Source organism: Stegostoma tigrinum, chromosome 39, assembly GCF_030684315.1.
Source record: "Stegostoma tigrinum isolate sSteTig4 chromosome 39, sSteTig4.hap1, whole genome shotgun sequence".
NCBI classification, from domain to species: Eukaryota; Metazoa; Chordata; class Chondrichthyes; order Orectolobiformes; family Stegostomatidae; genus Stegostoma; species Stegostoma tigrinum.
Window position 1 is genome coordinate 1,433,211 of NC_081392.1, and position 20,369 is coordinate 1,453,579.

General features: G+C 43.4%; 1 protein-coding gene across 1 annotated transcript; it reads right to left on the minus strand.

The window, feature by feature from the left end:
• Positions 1-1,373: 1,373 nt before the first annotated feature.
• On the minus strand, positions 1,374-15,490 carry LOC125447668 (uncharacterized). Its single transcript, XM_048522285.1, has 3 exons — positions 15,390-15,490; positions 6,088-6,368; positions 1,374-1,463 (listed from the first exon to the last, which is right to left on the minus strand). The coding sequence occupies exons 1-3, from the start codon at positions 15,397-15,399 to the stop codon at positions 1,374-1,376; spliced, it is 381 nt and encodes a 126-aa protein (XP_048378242.1). The 5' UTR covers positions 15,400-15,490.
• Positions 15,491-20,369: the final 4,879 nt, after the last annotated feature.

Below are 20,369 nucleotides of genomic sequence, written 5' to 3' on the forward strand. Positions count from 1 at the left end.
CAATGTCACTGATTGGACCATCTCAAATTACCAAGATGGCAGTTATGAGTCATGCGTCAACCACATTGCTGTGGGTCTGGAGTCACATGTAGGCCAGACTAGGTAAGGATGGTGGTTATCTTACCTAAAAGACAAATGATCCAGATGAGGAGTTTTTCCTGACAATTGACAATGAAATCATTAGACTCTTACTTCCAGATATTTTTGTGGTGGTAGGATTCGAACCCCAGTCCCCAGAACATTACCCGAGTTTCTGGATCAAGAACGCAGTGATAACAGCACCAGTTTAACTGGTGCTGTAGGTTCTGGCCAGATGCAATAAAATTAAACTGAATATTGATACTACAAAGATAATATTTAAGTCTGTACTAACCTGAACTATGCAAACACAAACTATTTCACAGTTAAGAAGAAATATCAGACATGTTAACTTTTTTGGGTCAGCTTGATCTACTGTTTATCTGCAAATCCTCAATCTAGGAAAGGATTGGAAAAGATGGAGGGCAGGAAGATTTAGGGATCCAACTACAAAAGAAACCTCAATAAAATGCAGCAGGGCAGCAAAACGAAAAATTGAACACTGTCTAAATGAACACAAAATGGCATCAACAACTTATAATTTAAATTAATGAGCCAAATGAAGGTACTGAGCATACAACAGCTAAATTTCAGATTCACAGAATTATTATGGTGCAGAAGGCGGCCATTTAGCCCAGCACATATGCATCAGCTCTATCATAGTGTCAATCTCCTGCATACCATTACTGTCCAAAAACCATCCAATGCCCTCTTGAATGCCTCAATTGAATTTGCCTTCACCACATTTCCAGGCACTGCATTCCACGCGCTGTGTGTGAAAATGTTTTTCACATTACCCTTGCTTCAATTGCACATCACTTTATAAATTTATGTTCTCTCATCCTGGTTTCTTTCACAAATGGAAACAGCTTCACCCTTTCTACTCCATCCAGACTACTTATGATTTGAAAACTTCAATAAGATCTCCTCTCAGTCTTCTTGCTTCTAAGGAAGGCAGTCCCAAATTTCTTCAATCTATCCCCTTAATTTGACCACTTCAAGGTCCCACAAACAACTATGTAACAATGGACAAGGTAAAGCTCCTTGATCAATGCTGGTTCAGGTATAAATACCGGCCATGGGATAACTGCCTACTCTTTATAACATGGTACTGCGGGATCATTCATATTGACCCAAGGGGGCCAAAGATGTTTCAGTTCAATGTCCCACCTCAAAGATAGTACACTCAACAATGCAGCACTCCTCCACTGGAGTGTCAACCTCAGTTTGACAGTTAAGTGCTCGGATTTCTCTGATATATAACATCCAGAAACTGGTAATAAAAAGGTTAGGGATTATTCAACACTTGCCTTTCCTTCATCTTCACTATCTGAAGAGCTGCTACTGGAGCTGGAGCTGGAGCTGGGAAGCTGGCCATCTCCTCCCTGTCATTGAAGAAAATCAAAACCAGGTTAATATGACAACCTGCCACAGCCATTTTCAAAGAGCATTTAAAAAAAGTTCCTCCACATAATGCATGACTGATGAGCCACTCCCTCTAATTTAACTATCACCCTGTTAGTAGCACCATGCAGGATTTTCCTCACTTTAACATCATGAGCTGCAGTTACTGCTTTCCTTTCCCAGCAGGTTGGGGATGTTGGTCGACCAATCATTCATCTATGGTTCACATTTATAGCTTTTGCACTATTGTTGGGTGAGAGGGGGCACTTTACTCTGGTGGCAATGAACTCCCATTGTCTTAACACTGGTTTGAAACAAATGAGGTTTGCCACCAGCTTTATGATCTTTACTCAGCTCAGCCATACTGATACTATGGATGTTACAGTTATCTCAGGGCCCCCGATTACAACAGGATTGGGAGATATTCAACCAGGGTTTCAGTTTCTAACCATTTTGGTTAAATGTGTGGAGATACCTCCGAGTTAGTAGTGCTGCCTCCCACTGTCAAAGATTCAACAAATATTCAAGATCTGGACACACACCGGAACCACATGGAACCGAAGTCCCAATTTATAGTCTGCAATTTCAGGAATAGGAGAATATGGAACAGGAATGAACAAACAATCCCTAAGGCAACAAGAGATCCAATACAGAATATTCTCCTTGTGCACAATGAAGACAATTCAATAAGTTTCAGTTAGAGTGTTTGGTTTCGGTCACTACTTCTGAGGCAGAAATTTCAGGTTCAAATCCCACCTGCACCAGGTGTGTTATAGTATAACTAAGCAGGTTGTTTAAAACAATTATACTCTTCTGTTTAAAGCAAAGGAGTTGATTTAGTTAAGAAATGCAGAATGAGGCAAGGCTGCAGGTCAATTAGCAGGAATGTACATTGCAAATCACAGCATCTGATGTATTTGCTAGAAAGCATCCTCCAGTGTCTGAATCTTTACCCCATTGTTCAGATCAACATTGATTCTGTAGAAGGCATAAGCTCTGTGTGATGTCAGCAACTTCACAAGAAAAGTGGATTATTTAACTGTCGCTAAAGTTCCAGAAATCTTTGCAAAGTGGAATTGGGGAACTGAAGCTAACAAAAGACTGTTTCGGAAACGAGAGAGAGTATGGTCATATATGAGAGTTCAAACAGTTTCCCATCCACCACAAGAAGTAACACTACATTCCCCTGCACAAAAGAATATGGCTTGTGAATAACATCAGCTACATTCACTGGAAGCATTCAGAATCACCTCCTTCAGATTTCAACACATCTTATCTCCTGTGGTTTACTCCTTCCTTTTTATTGGGTCTCCAGCATGTAAGGGATCAAGTCTCAAGGTATGAGAACCAGTGCCACTGCTGGTAAGGGAGCTGCACCATGAAAATGAAATAGTGTGTGCTACAAACTAACTCATACAAACAAATGGGAGCCAATTTTCAAACTCAAAAACACAAAGCAATAATAGAAGGTCAGAGTTGATGCAGGTGTGCAGGGTTTTAGATTTGAGACACTGGGCCCGTTTCTGGCTGAGGCGGGACCTATACAAATTGGACATCCTAATCTGACCAAAATCAATCCAGGGAGGCTTGCTAATGCTGTTGGAGTGGAGTTGAATTTACATTAGCGGGGAATGGAATTGTGACAAGTAGTTCAGAGGGGAAAGAAGCTGTGATGGAATTAGAAGTTAAAATATAAGCAAGTCCGGAAGGTAGAGGAAACGTAGGAAAGGAGTTTAGCAATGCAATACTTTAATGCAACCCATGAATAAAACAGATATGAGTTGAAAGGCACAGGTAGACCTGTAAGACCAGCAATGACTGAGAATTGGCTGAAAAGGTGGTAGTATTGGCTGGTGAAATGGTGAAATTTCAGAATATATTCAGAATATTGATAGAACATAGAACATAGAACAGTACAGCACAGAACAGGCCCTTCAGCCCACAATGTTGTGCCGACCATTGATCCTCATGGATGCACCCTCAAATTTCTGTGACCATATGCATGTCCAGCAGTCTCTTAAATGACCCCAATGACCTTGCTTCCACAACTGCTGCTGGCAACGCATTCCATGCTCTCACAACTCTCTGCGTAAAGAACCTGCCTCTGACATCCCCTCTATACTTTCCACCAACCAGCTTAAAACTATGACCCCTCGTGCTAGCCATTTCTCGTTCTAGCCATTGATGAAGGAATCAATAGCGAAGCAGGATGATATTTTGGAAGGATTGTCAAATGAGACCACATAGGTAGAAGAGCACAAGGTGGGCAAACATACTGTTGGATGTGCATTCTAGGCTTCCAAATAAACAGATAGGGAGAGAGAGAGCCTGCGAGTAAATATGCCATCAAATTTCAGAGCAGTGCAACAATAATTCGGTAGGGAGTTTAACTGCTAAAATGTTAAATGGGATAGTTTTAGTGGGCAAGATAGGGAAAGAAGGAGGCAACATCTTAAATTGATTCCAGGAGAATGTTTTCAGCCTGTACATAGAAAGCCCAATAAACGAGGGGCAGCGCTGGACCTAATAATTGGGAAAAAAAGCCCAGGCATGTGGATGGCAAGGAAACATTTGAGAAATTAGTCATAAAACTTAGATTTAGGATAGTTATGATTACTGAGGCCAAAAATAAAAGTTCTAACCTCAGGGAAAGGCTGCATTTACCAACAGAAGATAAAATTTGGCCTAAGGGGCTTGGGCGCTGCTGCCTTCATATAAAACTAGGTCAGAGAAGAGGGAGACATTCAAAGAGGAAACAGTGAGAGTAGATGGGAAATACATTTCCATAAAGACAGTATGGAATTAAGCCTGGCTGTCAAAGGACATAAGTGTTAGGATTAAGGGAAATAAAGAGAAACTTATGGCAGATACTGAGGGCTCAAAAGGAAACTAGGAAAGCTGTGAGAATACTTGATGAAAGCATTGGTGGGTAGAATAAAAACATGAGTAATTGTAGTTTGTGATTGGAGGTCTGTTTCCAGTGGGGTTCCACAGAACTTGCCCTTGCTGTTTGCGCTACACGTTAATGATTTGAACTTAAGCATAGCGCTTTGATCAAGAAGTTCGTGGATGACACAAAAATTGATAGGGTAGTAAATAACGAGAATACCCTTAAACCACAGAGGAATGTCCGGTGACAGGGTAGTGGCAAATGGAATTTCACCCAGAGAAGTGTGAGATAACGCGAACAAGCTAAGGGAATACGCAGTGAATGATAGAATCCTGGAAAGTACTTAAGGTCAGAGGACGTGGCTGGATATAGCCACAGATTCCTATGATACCAGCGCAGATAAATAAGGTAGTTAAGAAAGGATATAGGATACTTGGAACAAAAGCACACGTTGTTGGAAAAGCTTAGAAGGTCTGGCAGCATCTGTGAAGAAAAATATCGGAGTTAACGTTTCGGGTCTGGTCACCCTTCCTCAGGATGTCGGACCCGAAACATTAACTATTTTTTCCTTCATGGATACTGCCAAATCTGCTGATCTTTTCCAGCAACTTTGATTTCTTTTCCCTGATTTACAGCATCCACAGCTCTTTTGGTTTTTAAATGGGATACTTGCCTTAATTAGCCAAGGCATACAAGAGCTGGGAGTTTATGCTGGAATTTAGAAAATGGTGGTGAGAGGATGTGATTGTACTGGAGAGGCTGCAGAGGAAATTTATGAAGATGCTGCTTGGGCTGGAGGGTCTGAAATAAGATTAGATAGACTGTGGCAAAGATAGCGAGGGAATCTGATAGTGGTGTATATATATGAATGAGGAGCATAGATAGCGTGATCAGGAGGGCACCTTTTCTATAAGTAGAAATTCTAATAACTAGGGTAAGAGGTAAAAGGTTAAAAGCTCAAAATTTTTTCCATCTAGAGGGTGATGAGTGTCTGGGATTCACTGCCTGAAAAGGGTGGTACAGTCAGAAACCCAAGTACACATTTAGGCAGCATTTATTCACTTTTATTAGTATAGCCCGGAGGACAATGGGTCTTCAAAAATAGAATTATCATAATCAGTTCGTTGTGGAATCTTGCAGACATGATGGGTTGAATGGCCTATTCCTGAGCTGCAAACGTCTATCAGTTTGTTTCCCTACTGTCTCACTGAACACAAGGATGGTGGATGAAGATCTGCCTGGGCTCAGATGATCATATCTGAATACGTGGCGACACAGAGGCTCAGTGGTTAGCACTGCAGCCTCACAGCACCAGGGACCCAGGTTCGATTCCTGCCTCGGGCAACCTCTGTGCCGAGTTTGCACGTTCTCCCTGTGTCTGCACGGGTTTCCTCCGGGTGCTCCGGTTTCCTCCCACAGTCCAAAGATGTGCAGGCTAGGTGGATTGGCCATGCTAAATTGCCCGTAGCATTCAGGGCTGTGTGGGTTATAGGGGAATGGGTCTGGGTGGGATATATCAAAGGGCGGGTGTGGACTTGTTGGGCCGAAGGGCCTGTTTCCACACTGTAGGGCATCTAATCTAATCTGCTGACGTTCACAAGTCAGTGAAAAATGGGCACTCGAGCAGAGGATGAGAATGAGGCTCCCTGGAGACAGGATTGGTTGCTCAATTGGCCTTCTGCGGGCAACAGGAATCAAAACAGAACATTCTTTACCTTTTTATATCTTTTGCTGCTCTTTTCTTTGGCTTCACAGGCATTCCCACTGGAATCATTGTTCTCCTTGGCATCACTGGGAGTTCCATCAGTACTCTCCATGGCATCACCAGGATTTTCTTTGGTGTCATTGGTCAGTTTGCCATCACTGGCATTTCCTTTGTCATTCTCTTTGGCATTGTTCTTGACTTTGGGATCCGCAATACTCTCTTTGGTGTCACTGGCAATGTTTTTGTTTTTGGTGCTGGTATGCTCCATCATGTCACAGCTTTTAGCACAATCTGATTCCAACGAAGGATAATACTTTAGCATTGAACTGAATTGCAAAAGGTTTGAGTCAGCGACATACAGTTGAGCCTCTACATTTTGTTAAGAAATAGCTTTACAATAATGGCAACTAGATGTGGATCTCCAATAACATTATAAGCAATAAAACAGAAGAAACTATTGATCTTGTTCCTCCTTTACTTCCCCAGTCCTTACCACATTGCGCTAGGTATTACAGACCATATTAGCCTACTGCCAAGCCCAGTTCACCTTAAGTAAGCACCGAGTGAGGCCATGCTGTTTTCTTTGCAGGTTTGAGGTAGTGGGCAGACCTAGCTTGTGGCTTGATTATTTACAAAAGAATTGCAGTTGCTACAGTTTAATTTTTCTAAAACATATTCATATTTGTTGGGTCAGATTCAGACTGACAAAAATGAGAGCAAAACTGCAAATTAAATTTTATTATTTATGACTATAAAAATGGTGAGGAGACAAACAGAGTGCCCAGCAGAAGATTCAGGGAAAAGTTTTATTGTTCACTCTTGGAATGTGAGGGCAGCATTTATTGTTCATCCCTATTCACCCTCAAGAACATAAAAAGTGGTGCTTTGCCATCACTTCTTGAATCACAACACTCCATGTGGTACTGATACACTGGCAATAATTTTGGAGCAGTTTGACAATTGATTAGTTTGCTACGTCTTTTCATAGAACGCCTACAGCATGGCAGCAGGCCATTTGACCCATCGGGTCCACACCAACACTCCTAGGTGCCTCATACCCCGAGCCACCACCCTTCAACACCATCCTATCCCTGTAACCTCACATTTCTCACGGTTAAACCACCTAGCCTACACATCCCTAGTCACTACAGACCATTTAGCATCTCCAATTCACCTAACCTGCTCATTTTTGGACTGTCTGAGGAAACCCATGCAGACACGGGAAGAACGTGCAACATAAAATACTACTGTGAATTAATTCAAGTTTAAGTTTCACCAGCTGCAGTAGGCTTGGAACCCATGGTCTGGATTTAATCCACTGCCAAACTACATTCTGGATTACTTGTTCAATGGATCATTAGACCACTGTTTCTCCTTCACAAATCTAAGACCCAGTTAAGTATTTTTGAAATGTAGTTATTACTTTAATAAAGGAAATTCTGCTGCCAATTTGAACAAGTTCTATAAATAACAAATACAATACTGATTAGATGATGCTTTAGTGTGATAGCCACTCTTTATCCCTTGGACTAAGATACCAGGGAGAACTTTAGCTGCTCTTTAATTAATAATGTTGTGTTTCATGCCTCAACTGACAGATGAGGAATCACAGGTCCTCAGTATTGGAGAAGCAACCTTGGCTTCATGCTCAAACTTCATGGAATTTGCAGTAAGCTGGTAAGATGGATACAGAACTGGCTTAATCACAGAAAAACAGACACAGTAGTGGCAGAAGGGTGTTTCAACACAAGTGGATAAGGCAGATAAGAAGGCATTCAGCATTCTTGCCTTCATTGGTCAGGGCACTGAGTATAAAAATTGGCAGGTTATGTTGCAACTATATTGAACTTTAGTTAGGTCATATTTCCAATATTGTATAGTTCTGGTCAGCCCACCAACAGAAGAAATTGGAGGCCTTGAACAGGAAACAGGAACGTTGCTTGGTTTGGAGAGTATTACTTAGGAGGAGAGATCGGACAACCTTAGTTTGTTTTACCGTGAACATCGAAGGAGGATTGGGGTGACCCAAAAGAAATTTACAAAATGGTGTGAGGCATGGAGATAGAATGGAGAGTCATGGAAAGATCTATTCCCAGAATAGAAACATGAATTACTAGGAGACATAGGTTTAAGGTAAAAGGAGGGTAAGTTTAATGGGAGATGAAAGAAGCATGTTTTTTCTCAGGATAGCAAGTGCCTGGAACATACTTTCAGAAGCAATAGTAACATTTGAGAGGTATCTTGATGATATATGAATAAGTAAGAATAGAGGAATATGAACCACATATAGGTAAAAAGGTCTTTATTTTAGAAAGGCATCAGGTGTCAGTGCAGTCTTGGTAGGATGAAGGACCTGTACTTGCACTGTACTGTTCTTTGCTGTTGTTCTGGAGTAATACTCAAGGCAAGGTCACTCCCACTGAGTTGTGAAAGATTCCATGCATTGACATTCAGATAGGTTTGGTGCATTTGCAGAGGGAACAAAGTAAGCATGCAGGGTCAGTAAAACATCAAGATGAAAAGTGCCCATTTTTCTCTGAAGATTGGAGTGTGCACAAAGAAGTTTTGCTGAAATTACACCAGTCTTCAGTGAGACCAAACAGACTACTATATCCACTTCTGATCTCTATACTCAAATGAAGGATAAGCTTAGATGGTGGTGGTGCAGTGAAGGTCAACACAATTGGCCCCTGGGAAGAGGGGAGGGTGAGGGGTTGCCCCATGATGAGAAGCTGAGACAACTGGATTTCTACTACATGAGCAGAAGTGAGAATTAGGAGCAGACCATCTGGCCCATCGAGCTTACTGCATCATTCAATAATATCGTGGCCGATCTTTTCACGGACTCATGATTAGATCCCTACAGCATGGCAACAGGCCCTTCGGCCCAACAAGTCCACACTGCCCCTTGAAGCATCCCACCCAGACCCATCCCCCTATAACCCACACACCCCTGAACACTACAGGCAATTTAGCATGGCCAATCCACCTAGCCTGCACGTCTTTGGACTGGGGAGGAAACCGGAGCACCCGGAGGAAACCCACGCAGACACATGGAGAATGTGCAAACTCCACACAGACAGTCGCCCGAGGCTAGAATAGAACCCGGGTCCCTGGTGCTGTGAGGCTGCAGTGCTAACCACTGAGTCACCGTGCTGCCCCTCGACTTACACTCCTGCCCCCCATAACCCTTAATTCCTTTACTATTAAACAATCTATCCTTGCCTTAAAAGCATTCAAGGAGTGAGCCTCAACTGCTTCGTGGGACAGAGTTTCACAGATTCACATTTTTAGTTGAAGCTGCTCCTAAACTCAATCCCAAATCTACTCCCCTTATTTTGAGGCCAGGCCCCCTAGTTCTAGTAATCACCCTCCAGCAGATAAACTGCCTGTTTTTATCTCATCTAGTCCCTGCATAATTTTATGTTTCTATAAGATTCCACCTCTGCCGCCACCCCACACTCCACCGCCCCCCCCCGCCCGCCCCCGCCCCCCCCCCCCCGCCCCCCGCTACTTAGTATAGCCTGACTTTACTGTACGTCTCCTTTTATATCTCTCCCCTCTCACCTTAAACCTATGCCCTCTACTTTTGGGCTCCTCTACTCTGGGGGAAGAAAAAAAAGACCTTGGCTATTCATCCCATACAAGCCCCTCATGATTTTGTAAACCTCTATAAAGGTCACCCCTCAAACTCTGACACCTCAGGGATTACAGGCTGAACCTATACCCATTGGAGTCTGGGAGAATGAGAGGCGACCTTATTGAAACACGTGAGATTCTTAAAGGGCTGAACAGGGTGGATATAGAGAGGTTATTTCCCCTTCTGGGAAAATCTCGGACCTGGAGGATATAACCACACAATAAGGGGTTGCCTACCTAAAGAGAAAAAGGGGTTAGTTATGGAATCACAGACGGCTGGCAAGGCTGAGTTTTATGTATATTCAAGGCTGATAATAGATATCAGTAAGGGAATCATAGGTTTGAAGGAAAAAGCAGGAAAGGGGAGTTGAGGATACGAAGAGATGCCCCATGGTCCCATTTAACGGCAGACTAGAGCCGAGGGGCTGAACTTCCTACGTCTGCTCCTGGTCTAAATCATTATACTCCTTACTCATTCCATTCCCTAAACTTGCAGTTTTCTTCAGTTTGAACATTTTAAACAAGTCAATTAATCTATTCCACCAGTGCTGACAAGACACAAGAGCAAAAATTACATCAGATTTTAAACAAGTGAACATTTTTCAGCTAGGGTGGGATCCCAGAATAAATCAGAAACCAACTATTCTTCATTATTAATCAGGCTTATCTGATGTTATCTTTTAGTCAACATTCCTCTTTGTAATCTGTCAAAAATCTTGCCACTGTTGACACACAAGAAATTTAACCTCCGACCTTTTGAAAATGCCTGTTTTTGTTCTCCAAGAATAACAAAAAGCAACAAAAAATTTTTTAAAAAAGCACAAACTAAAGCTGTCAGAATGCACTGCATCTTACAAGATCAGGACTTCAAAGTTGTATGAGCCATCATAAAAACATTCCAATAGATACAATCTGGGATTTTGCATATTCCACCTATTCAAAGTGGTCCGACCACAATCCAAGGCTTTTCTAAAAGATCATAAGCAAAATAATGCCTTACAACACAAACGAGGACTGAACTTACTGCAGACACACCCTTGTAACTACCAAAATACTACTCAATTGCACTCAAATATCAGTACAACCCCTGTTCAGAGCTGGGGAGGGGAAGGGGAGCTCAGAAGTATAGAGATGGGGGACGGGTGGAGCTGGAGGAACGTTGGTGGGATGGTAATAGGTAGAGGAGACTGGTCAGTGGGAACAGTGGGGCAGACAGGTGGGAGTGAAGATTGGAGGGCATGGTTTAAGGTGAGAGGGGAAAGATTTAAAAAAGACTCAAGGGGCAACGTTTTCACGCAGAAGGTGGTGCATGTATGGAGTGAACTGCCAGAAAAAGCAGTGGAGTCTGCTACAATGACAACATTTAAAAGGCTTCTGAATGGGTACATAAATAGGAAGGGTCAGAGGGATATGGGCCAAATGGACCTAGATTAAGTGAAGATGTGTGATTGGCGTGGGCAAGTTGAAACAAAGGGTCTGCTTCCATGCTGAACAGTTCTATGACTTGAAGATGGACAGGTTGTGTCAGATCGAGGTGAGGAGGATAGGTGGGGCTGGGCAATGTTAGGTGGGGTGGTGATAGGTGGATGCAGGTAGAGGGCAGTAGGGATTGGTCGGAGGGAAGAGTGGGGCAGATGTACAAGTTGTGTCAGGTCAAGGAAGCAGGGATGAGAGAAATTTGGACGTGGGTTGAGGCCAGGGGTAAGGACATTTTAAAACTGGTGAAATCAATGTTCAGGTCATTGGCTCTGTAGGCTCCTGAGTCAGAACGTGAGATGTTGCTCCTCCAGTTTGCGCATGGCATCATTGTGGCACTGGAGGCGGCCCAGGATGGGCCTATCATCAAGGGAGTGGGAAAGGGAGTTAAAATGGTTAACAGTCAGAAGGATAAAATAGTATCAGAGATAATGGGAACTGCAGATGCTGGACAATTCCAAGATAATAAAATGTGAGGCTGGATGAACACAGTAGGCCAAGCAGCATCTCAGGAGCACAAAAGCTGACGTTTCGGGCCTAGACCCTTCATCAGAGAGACCCCTCTGATGAAGGGTCTAGGCCCGAAACGTCAGCTTTTGTGCTCCTGAGATGCTGCTTGGCCTGCTGTGTTCATCCAGCCTCACATTTTATTAACAGTCAGAAGGTGTTGTCAATTATCACAGACTGCAGATGCTCCACAAGACTGTGCATAGAAAATAATTTTCTTCATTTCTCATTTTTCTGCCAATTACTAATCCTTTATAGAAACAGAAAATGCTAGAGATTCTTGGCTGATTGGAGGTCAGCTGTGATGAAAAGTCATGGACAGGAACATTTTATTTCTTTGTCCTTGGAGGTTGTTTGCCTGGCTGAAAATTTCCAACCTTTTCTGTTCTTAATTCAGATTTCTGGCATCCACAGTGTTTTGCTTTAAGATTAGAGCACGTTCTTCTGGGTCACTGACCCTTCTGCCACTGGGGGCAGGTTCTCCTTCCTTACCTGCATGATCTTTAACCTATTTCTTGAATGTTCTCTTTCTACATTTCTCCATGGAAGACAAACCAGCTCCCTCAGGAAGGGCAATTGCCGCACTCAAGATCTAGAGATCGAACAGCTTTTGCTCTCTGTCTTTTAAGTCTACTTAGGATAGGGAGGGCTATAGGGCCCATAAAGTTCACTAACAGCCTTCAGTTTTTCTAATTTTATTCAGGGGATGTGGGATACTGACCAGGCCAGCATTCATTGCTATTCCCCAGAGGGCAGTTAAGAGCCAACTGCCCTCATGTGGGTTTGAAGTTGCATGTAGGCTACACCAGACAAAGGTGGTAGATTTTCTTCCCTGAAAAAAGGACTTTGGTGAACCAGATAGATTTTTAATGACAATTGACAGTGGCCATAAGTTACCATTTATTCCATTAGTGAAACTAATAGAATCCCTGCAGTGCAGATGGGTCAAATGGCCTCTCAACAGCATCCCACCAATCCCTGTAATCACACATAGGGTTTCTAACCATGCTAGGCCACCTAGTCTGAACATCCCTGGATACTATATGGAAATTTACCATTGTCAAGCCACCTAATCTGCACATCTTTGGACTGTGGGAGGAAACCAGAACTGAGCAGAAACCCATGGAAAGTGTACAAACCACACATTCCCCCAAGGTTAGAAGTGAGCCCAGGTCCCAGGTGCTGAGACGTAGCAATGTTAAACACTGTGCTACCATTCACCCATTTTCCCAGAACATTAACCTGAGGGTACTGAGTGACTGATCCACTGACATTACTATTTTACCAGTCCCTAGATGTGAGTTTCGATTGCCATGAAACACGTTACAAGTAGCAGGTCAGTGCTCCAGGTAGCCCATGTGAGGCTGCAGTCTTACCCCAAACCCCCAGACAGTGGTGTATTTAAGAATTATAGAATCCCTACAGTGTGGAAACAGCCCTTTGGCCCAACAAGTCCACACCGACCCTCAGAGCATCCCACCAGACCCGTCCCTAACAACCCACCAAATCTACAAATCCCTGAACACTATGGGCAATTTAGCACGGCCAATCCACCTAACCTGCACATCTTTGGACTGTGGGCGGAAACCAGAGCACCCAGAGGAAACCCATGCAGACATGGAGAACGTGCAAACTCTAGACAGATAATCACCCGAGGGAGGAATCGAACCCGGGTCCCTGGTGCTTGAGGCAGCAGTGCTAGCCAATGAGCCAACTCATTAAAAAAAAAACTGCCTGAGGGGACACTCTCCTGTCAAGAGCCCTTCTCATTTATTTACCTTTCATTCGAGCCTGCTGCTCCTTAAGCTGGGAGATCTCTGACACAGATCACACCCACAGGATTTCCAGTGATGATCACTATGGTTCACCCCAAATCAAAATTCCAGCTGGGCACTTGTTTAGCTTACAGGAATTGGCTCAGGATCCAGAGTTCCTATTTTCTCACTTCCAAAGTGAAGGTCAGCCTCGCATCCCAGTCCAGAACCTATTATCCCAGTAACTAAGTAAGCAGATGCTAGTCGGTTTTAAGGGTGTCAAAGGAACAGTGCGAGGTGTAGAAGATTGAGAGAAGTGAGTCCATACAGCTTTTGTGCCTCAGTGTAGAGTGAAAAATCATGCATTCCCCCCACCAGCCACTCCAAACCAAAAGGCTCTCTGTTCAAGCCCTGGTCTCCACACTAAGATAATTCCATCTGCTGTTGCATTGCAACACTGATGGTGGGCAGCCCGGTCAGAGGGTCAGCGTAGAGGGAGGGCAGCCCTGCTGGTGATGCTGTCTGTCCTCTCGAGTTGACCTCAAAGATTCCAGAAACAACACAACTGAAATCACAATAGCTTTCAAAAGCAACACTACCACATGATAGTGATTTGTCTTAAATTTTCTAAAGAAAAGTAATTTCAAGTTGCTTTCATAAATGCCCCACTCTCTTGCTTCAAACATCTGAAATCTCCATGGAAGAGATAGGGAGCAATTTGTTTTAGAACATAGAGCCTGTACTGTGTTGCACTGTTCTACCAAACTTTTACCCTAATCCTAAGGTCTATCCAACCTCCATCCCTACCTTATACTATCATCCATATGCCTATCTATTAGCCGCTTAAATGCCCCTAATGAGGACGACTCCACAACCCTCTACAGCAATGCATTCTACACCCCAACCACTGAGTAAATAATCTACCTCTGAAATCTCCCCTATATCTACCTCCACTCACTTTAAAAAGTATGCCCCTCATAATAGCTACATCCACCCTAGAAAAAAGTCTCTGCCTGGTCTTTATCTATACTTCTGATCATTTTGAACACCTCTATCAAGTCACCTCTCATCCTTTGTCGTTCTGAAGAGAAAAACCCTAGCTCTCTCAACCTTTCCTCGTAAGACCTTCCCTCCATTCCAGGCAACATCCTGTTAAATCTCTTCTGTACCTTTTCCAATGCTTCCACACCTTTCCTGTAATGAGGCAGAATGGTGTCCAGAACTGAACACGATACTCCAGACTTGGCCAAAGCAGGCTTTTGTTGGCAGTGACTGTACGGATCCCAGCCAAGGGTATAACTGCAGTCCTGATGTGTAAGGAAAATCAGTTCCTATTCACTCGAATTAGATCAGGAATAATAAAGGCAGAAAGCTCCAGGAATATTCATCTCCCAGTCTGGCAGATCTTATCACAATATTTCCAGCAGATTTCTGTCAAATTTAACCCTCATTCACTAGTCCCACATCCTTCCCACTGAAATACAACTGTAAGTAACACATGAATACAAAGCACCTTCTTTATGTCTCTCGGCAATAATTGTTAACAGGGCCCAATATTTCAGGATTTTCTCATTCCTTAGAGTTGGTAAAGCACAGGGCTAGCATAAAACTTCAACTCCCAGCACCGAGGATAATTCTGCAGCCAGAAATAGCTCCTTGATTAAAAAAGAATTCTTTCACCTTCCTGAGCAAAATCACAACTCCAATACAATGACAATTAAGAGCACAATTTACACCTCAAGTTTGCAATCAATTATTGCAATTTAGACAAATTCACATTAAATTGTTGCAATTTAAACCCAGCTCTGCCTTATGTCTTTGCAACTTAAATCCATACAGGCATGAAGTCGTACTTTATACCAAGCATCTTTAAATATTGCATTTTAATCTTAATTTAAAATCTCTCAGCTCAGCTGTAACACAGCTTTCTCCTTACCTAATGCCATGCTGTGTAATGAAGATGGAGCTGTGGATGTTATCCGAGATTTTTTTTATAGACTCTCTAGTGGAATTGTTTATAGCTACACAAAATGTGGCATTTCCAACTGGTTTCATTGGCCAGGCAAAACATTCCAGTGCTGTTTGAGGGAGTCTGGGGATGCAATTTGATATCTATTTAACTACTGTAAGGAAGTTGGTAAAAATGTTTCATTCACTCAGTTACTATTATTAGTTATTATTTGGAGTGGATTCCTGGCCCTGGGCTGCTGTCTCTCTGGTGGGCCTGAAGTGATTTATAATCAGAGACATTTTTAAAAGATACTATCCTCTTACAGACTACACTGGGGACAGGGCTGCCAGCATCATCTGAAAGACACACACAGACTTGTCCAGGACTGGGAACTGGTCACTTCAATCTGCAGATGCCCACTTCAGATACGGCACTGGGGGAAAGGCGGCTTACCCCAGGCACCTTAATCATAGAACTTTTATAATGCTGAAAGAGACCCTTTGGCCCATTTGTGTCTGCACTTGTCAAACATTTATCTATTTTAATCCTGCTTTCAAGCACTTGTATGTTATAGAGTTTCAAGTGCTCATCTAAAACATTCTCAAATATCTGGATAGGTCCCTCGTCCAGCACCCTTACAGGCAGCAAGTTCCACATACCCACCAACCCCCGTGAAAATAAACTCCAAATTGCCTCGAAATCTCCTGCTCCTTGCATTAAAAGTGTGCCTCTTGCTTTGACCTCTTGACAGGGAAACATTTATTGCCATCTATTCTGCATCTCCCCTAAGAACTTGCATGTATTACTATTCTAACATCTCATTTTCATGGAATGCCTACAGTGTGGGGGCAGGCCATTCAGCCCATCCAGTTCAGTGACCCTTTGAAGAGCATCCCACCCAGACCCACCCTAAACTTGTAACTTGGCATTTCCCATGGCTAATCCACTTAGCCCATACATCCCTGGAAACTACAGGCAATTTAGCATGGCCAGTCCACTTAGCCTGCTTATTAATAGGCTGTGGGAAGAAACTGAAACACCTGGAAGAAACCCACATAGATATAGGGAGAATTAGCAAACTCCACACAGTCACCTGAGGGTAGAATTGAACCCGAGTCTCCAATGCTAGAGGCAGCAGTGCTAGCCACTGTAGTTTTAATTACTCCAGGAAACCTGAGACAATAATCCAATTTCAGGAGGAAAGCACTCCACAAAAATCCCTATTCAAGGGCGTACACTAACACCTGGCCTAGTTAAAATGGTTACATTTTAAGCAGAGTTACAGAATGTAAATTGATATAAATGCAAATCAAACAAGATTGGACTCTTATGGCACAGTGGTAGTGCCCCTACCTCTGAACCAGCCAGGAGACCTGGTTCAAGTCCCATGTGCTCCAGGTGTGTCATAACTTTGCCAAACAGGTCGGTTACAAAATATCTACAAACTCAAGATATCTTAAAGTGCAGTCCATACACTGATAAAATATTGGAAACAGCAACAGATTTGCAAACAGCTAGCTCCCATAAAGAGCAATAATGAATAGCTGAAGTGTCCATAAGACACAGGAGCAGAAATTAGGCCAATCGGCCCATCGAGTCTGCTCCGCCATTCAATCATGGTTGATAAGTTCCTCAACCCCATTCTCCCTGTAACCCTTGATCCCTTTGATAATCAGGAACCTATCCATCTCAGTCTAAAATGTACTCAGTGACCTGGCCTCCACAGCCTTCTGAGGCAGTGAATTCCATAGATTCACCACTGTGCATGAAGAAGTTTCTCCTTGTCTCTATTCTAAAAGGTCTTCCCTTTACTCTAAGGCTGTGCCCTCGGTTCCTTGTCTCTGCTGCCAATGGAAGCATCTTCCCAACATCCACTCTGTCCAGGTCATTTAGTATTTTGTAAGTTTCAATTAGATCCCACCTCATCCTTCTTAACTCCAATGTGTATAGTCCCAGAGTCCTCAAATGTTGCTCATATGTTAAGCTTTTCATTGCTAGGACCGCTCTTAGTGAACCTCCTCTGAACCTGCTTTCGGGCCAGTATATCTTTCCTGAGATATGGGGCCCAGAACTGCACACAATGCTCCTAATGTGGCCTGACCAGAGCCTTATTAGTACTCAGTAGTATATCCCTGCTTTTATATTCAAATCCTCTCATGTCATAGACTAGGTTACACCCAACTGAGCAGATAGGAAATTAGGTTCTCTCACCTTAAGGACGGCATTACCTCTTAATACAGTGCAGCATCCGGAGTGTTAACCCATATTTTGTGTTTGTCTCTCTCAAATCCAATGTGAGCCCTCAATCTTCTGACTGCAAATGTTACCAAGAAGTGACACCATGTTGCAACCAAACAATTAGATCTTTTCCACAAAGTAAAAACCAAAAGAACTGTGGATGCTGTAATTCAGGAACAAAGACAGAAGCTGCTGGTAAAGCTCAGGTCTGGCAGTATCCGTAGAAAAACAAAAAATCAGTTAACGTTTTGGGTCTGATGACCCTTCCTCAGAACAGAGGGAAGCTTGTTTTCTCATTTACTATCAGTTCTGAGGAAGGGTCACTGGACCCAAAACATTAACTGATTTCTTTCTTCACAGATGCTGCCAAACCTACTGAGCCTTTCCCACAACTTGTTTTTGTAACTCTTTTTCACTATTCCCCACATTCTGGGGCATCACTGTAGGATCCTTCAGGTGTCTCATCCAAGTGGCAGGATAGTCAGCAAGGGGGGGGGGGGGGGGGGGGGGGGGAAGAGAAGAGAAGAGAAGAGAGAGAGAGACTCAACCACCAGGGGGAAATCACACACAAGTCTACCTCTCCGACTGGCCAACGTCCAATTCAAGCACCTCCATCAGGGGCCACTAGATTGCCAGGACAATGAAGAACAGCTCATTTTCCTGCTCCATGTTCAAAAACAATGCCCCAGCTGTGAAACAGCAATAGAAAAAAATGACAGTCAATCGCAAAACCTGTGCTCATAAGTGACATGAGGAGGTCGATCACTTTGACTAGTTGTCTGAGATTATGAATGTATCAATTAATGTCATAGACCACACACACAAAGTTCATAGGTTGGTCAATTCACTACACACTCATCACACATCTACTAATTTGTGCCAAATGGGTTCATATCTTTCAGTCATATACACCACTGACTAAAGTTGAGGCCCATACTTGAAAGCTCATCCAACCAGTGCTGGAATGTTTCACTCAGGGTAGTGTTCTCAGTGCACAAGTCAAACCAAGGATGGAATGCAGTCTCAGGCAGGGCCAAGAGAATGCCTTACCAGATGGTTAGTTTCTTGGTCAGTGATTGGTGCAATTGACAAGGAGGCAAACACGAAACTGGGCACTCAGCACATTTCTTCTCTGAAATTAATACTTGTGAATCATTAAGGGTGGCCATGGGAACCTGCATGGGTGCCCAGCTATGCTTGTCTCTGTGGGGTACATGGAACATTCCTTCTGCCAATTCTATTCTGGCCCCCAGCTATAACACTTTCTCTGATATATCAATGGATACTGTTGATGCTGCTGCCCACCCCCCCATCCAGAATTGAGAACATTCATCAACTGCACTTTCAATTTCTCCCCTGCCTCCTCCCTCCCCTTCCTTGACATCTCTTTCAATTTCTGGGGATAGACTGGCCATTAATATCTACTATAAACACTTCACCTCCCATTGCTACCTGGACTATACAACTTTGCACCCTGCCATTCCATTCTCCCCATTCCCATCACACATGTTCCAATGAGGCCATTTTTCAGTAGGGAGCCTCAAAATGTCCTTCTTCCTCAATTGAGGATTCTCCAGCACCACTGTCAACAGGACTTTCAACTGGGTCTAATCCACCTCCAGCACGTACGCCCTCGCCCGCTCTCTTTACTCCTGTAAGAGCAACAGGGTTCCCCTTGTCCTTACCCACAATCCCAGCCAGCATCCACCATTTCCACCACCAGACAAATATTCCCATCACCTCCCCTGCCCCGGCCACCTTCCATTTGGGCCATTGCCTCCAGAACACTCTGGTCCACTCTTCCTTCATTCCCAACACACTACCCACAGCCCCTTGTCCTCTTCCCTACAACCATTGAAGGTGTAACACCTGCCCATTTACCTCCTCCCTCCCCACTATCTATGGGGCTAAGAATACATTCCAAGTGAAGCAGCATTTCACTTGCACTTCACACAATCTGGTCTACTGCTTTCACTGCTCTCAATGTGGTCTCCTCTACATTGGAGAAATGAAGTGCAGAATGGGGGACTGCTTTGCAGAACATCTATTATGCCTGCAAAAAAAAAAAAGAGACCGAGCTTTCAGTTGCCTGCCACTTTAACACACTATCCTGCTCCCTGGCCAACATCCTGTCTCAGGCTTGTTACAGTATTCCAGCAAAGCTCAACACAAGCCGGAACACTTCGTTTTCTGCTTGGGGACCCTGCAGTCCTCCAGATTCAATACATGGTTCAATAATTTTAGGGCCTAATCTCGCTGATATCCTAGCCCCCAACACCACACACTAGGCCTCATTATCAGTTTGCCATTACATACTACCTATTATTAGCCAATAACAGTCTCCATTAACAGCTATTCACCTTCTCACCAGATCATTATCACCTGCTTTGTCTGTCTAACTATTCTTCTCTCTTTGGGCTCTAACCCCAACTATCATTTACTCCTTAGCCCTCATCACACACTATCATCTGCATATAAACTGATTTTCCTAGCTACCACCAGTTGAGGAAGGGTCACCAGACCCAAAACGTTAACTTTGGTTTCTCTTCCCACATGCTGCCAGCCCTGAGCTTTTCCAGCAATCTCTTTGCTACTCAGGAGTCATTCTCCTTTTCCAAAGGACCTTGGTTCTAATATAGTCCAAGCTAATCGGATAAAGGTTTCCTGTTATCAGGTGACTAAGTCTTTGCGAATCATAATTTAGGTTCAAATGAGTATAATCTACAG

What these genes read in the sequence shown, in the direction of transcription:
- LOC125447668 (XM_048522285.1), bottom strand. An exon ending in GCAGCAAAAGATATAAAAAG is followed by an intron (nt 1,464 to 6,087) that starts GTAAAGAATGTT and finishes CTTCAATGACAG; the next exon opens with GGAGGAGATGGCCAGCTTCC.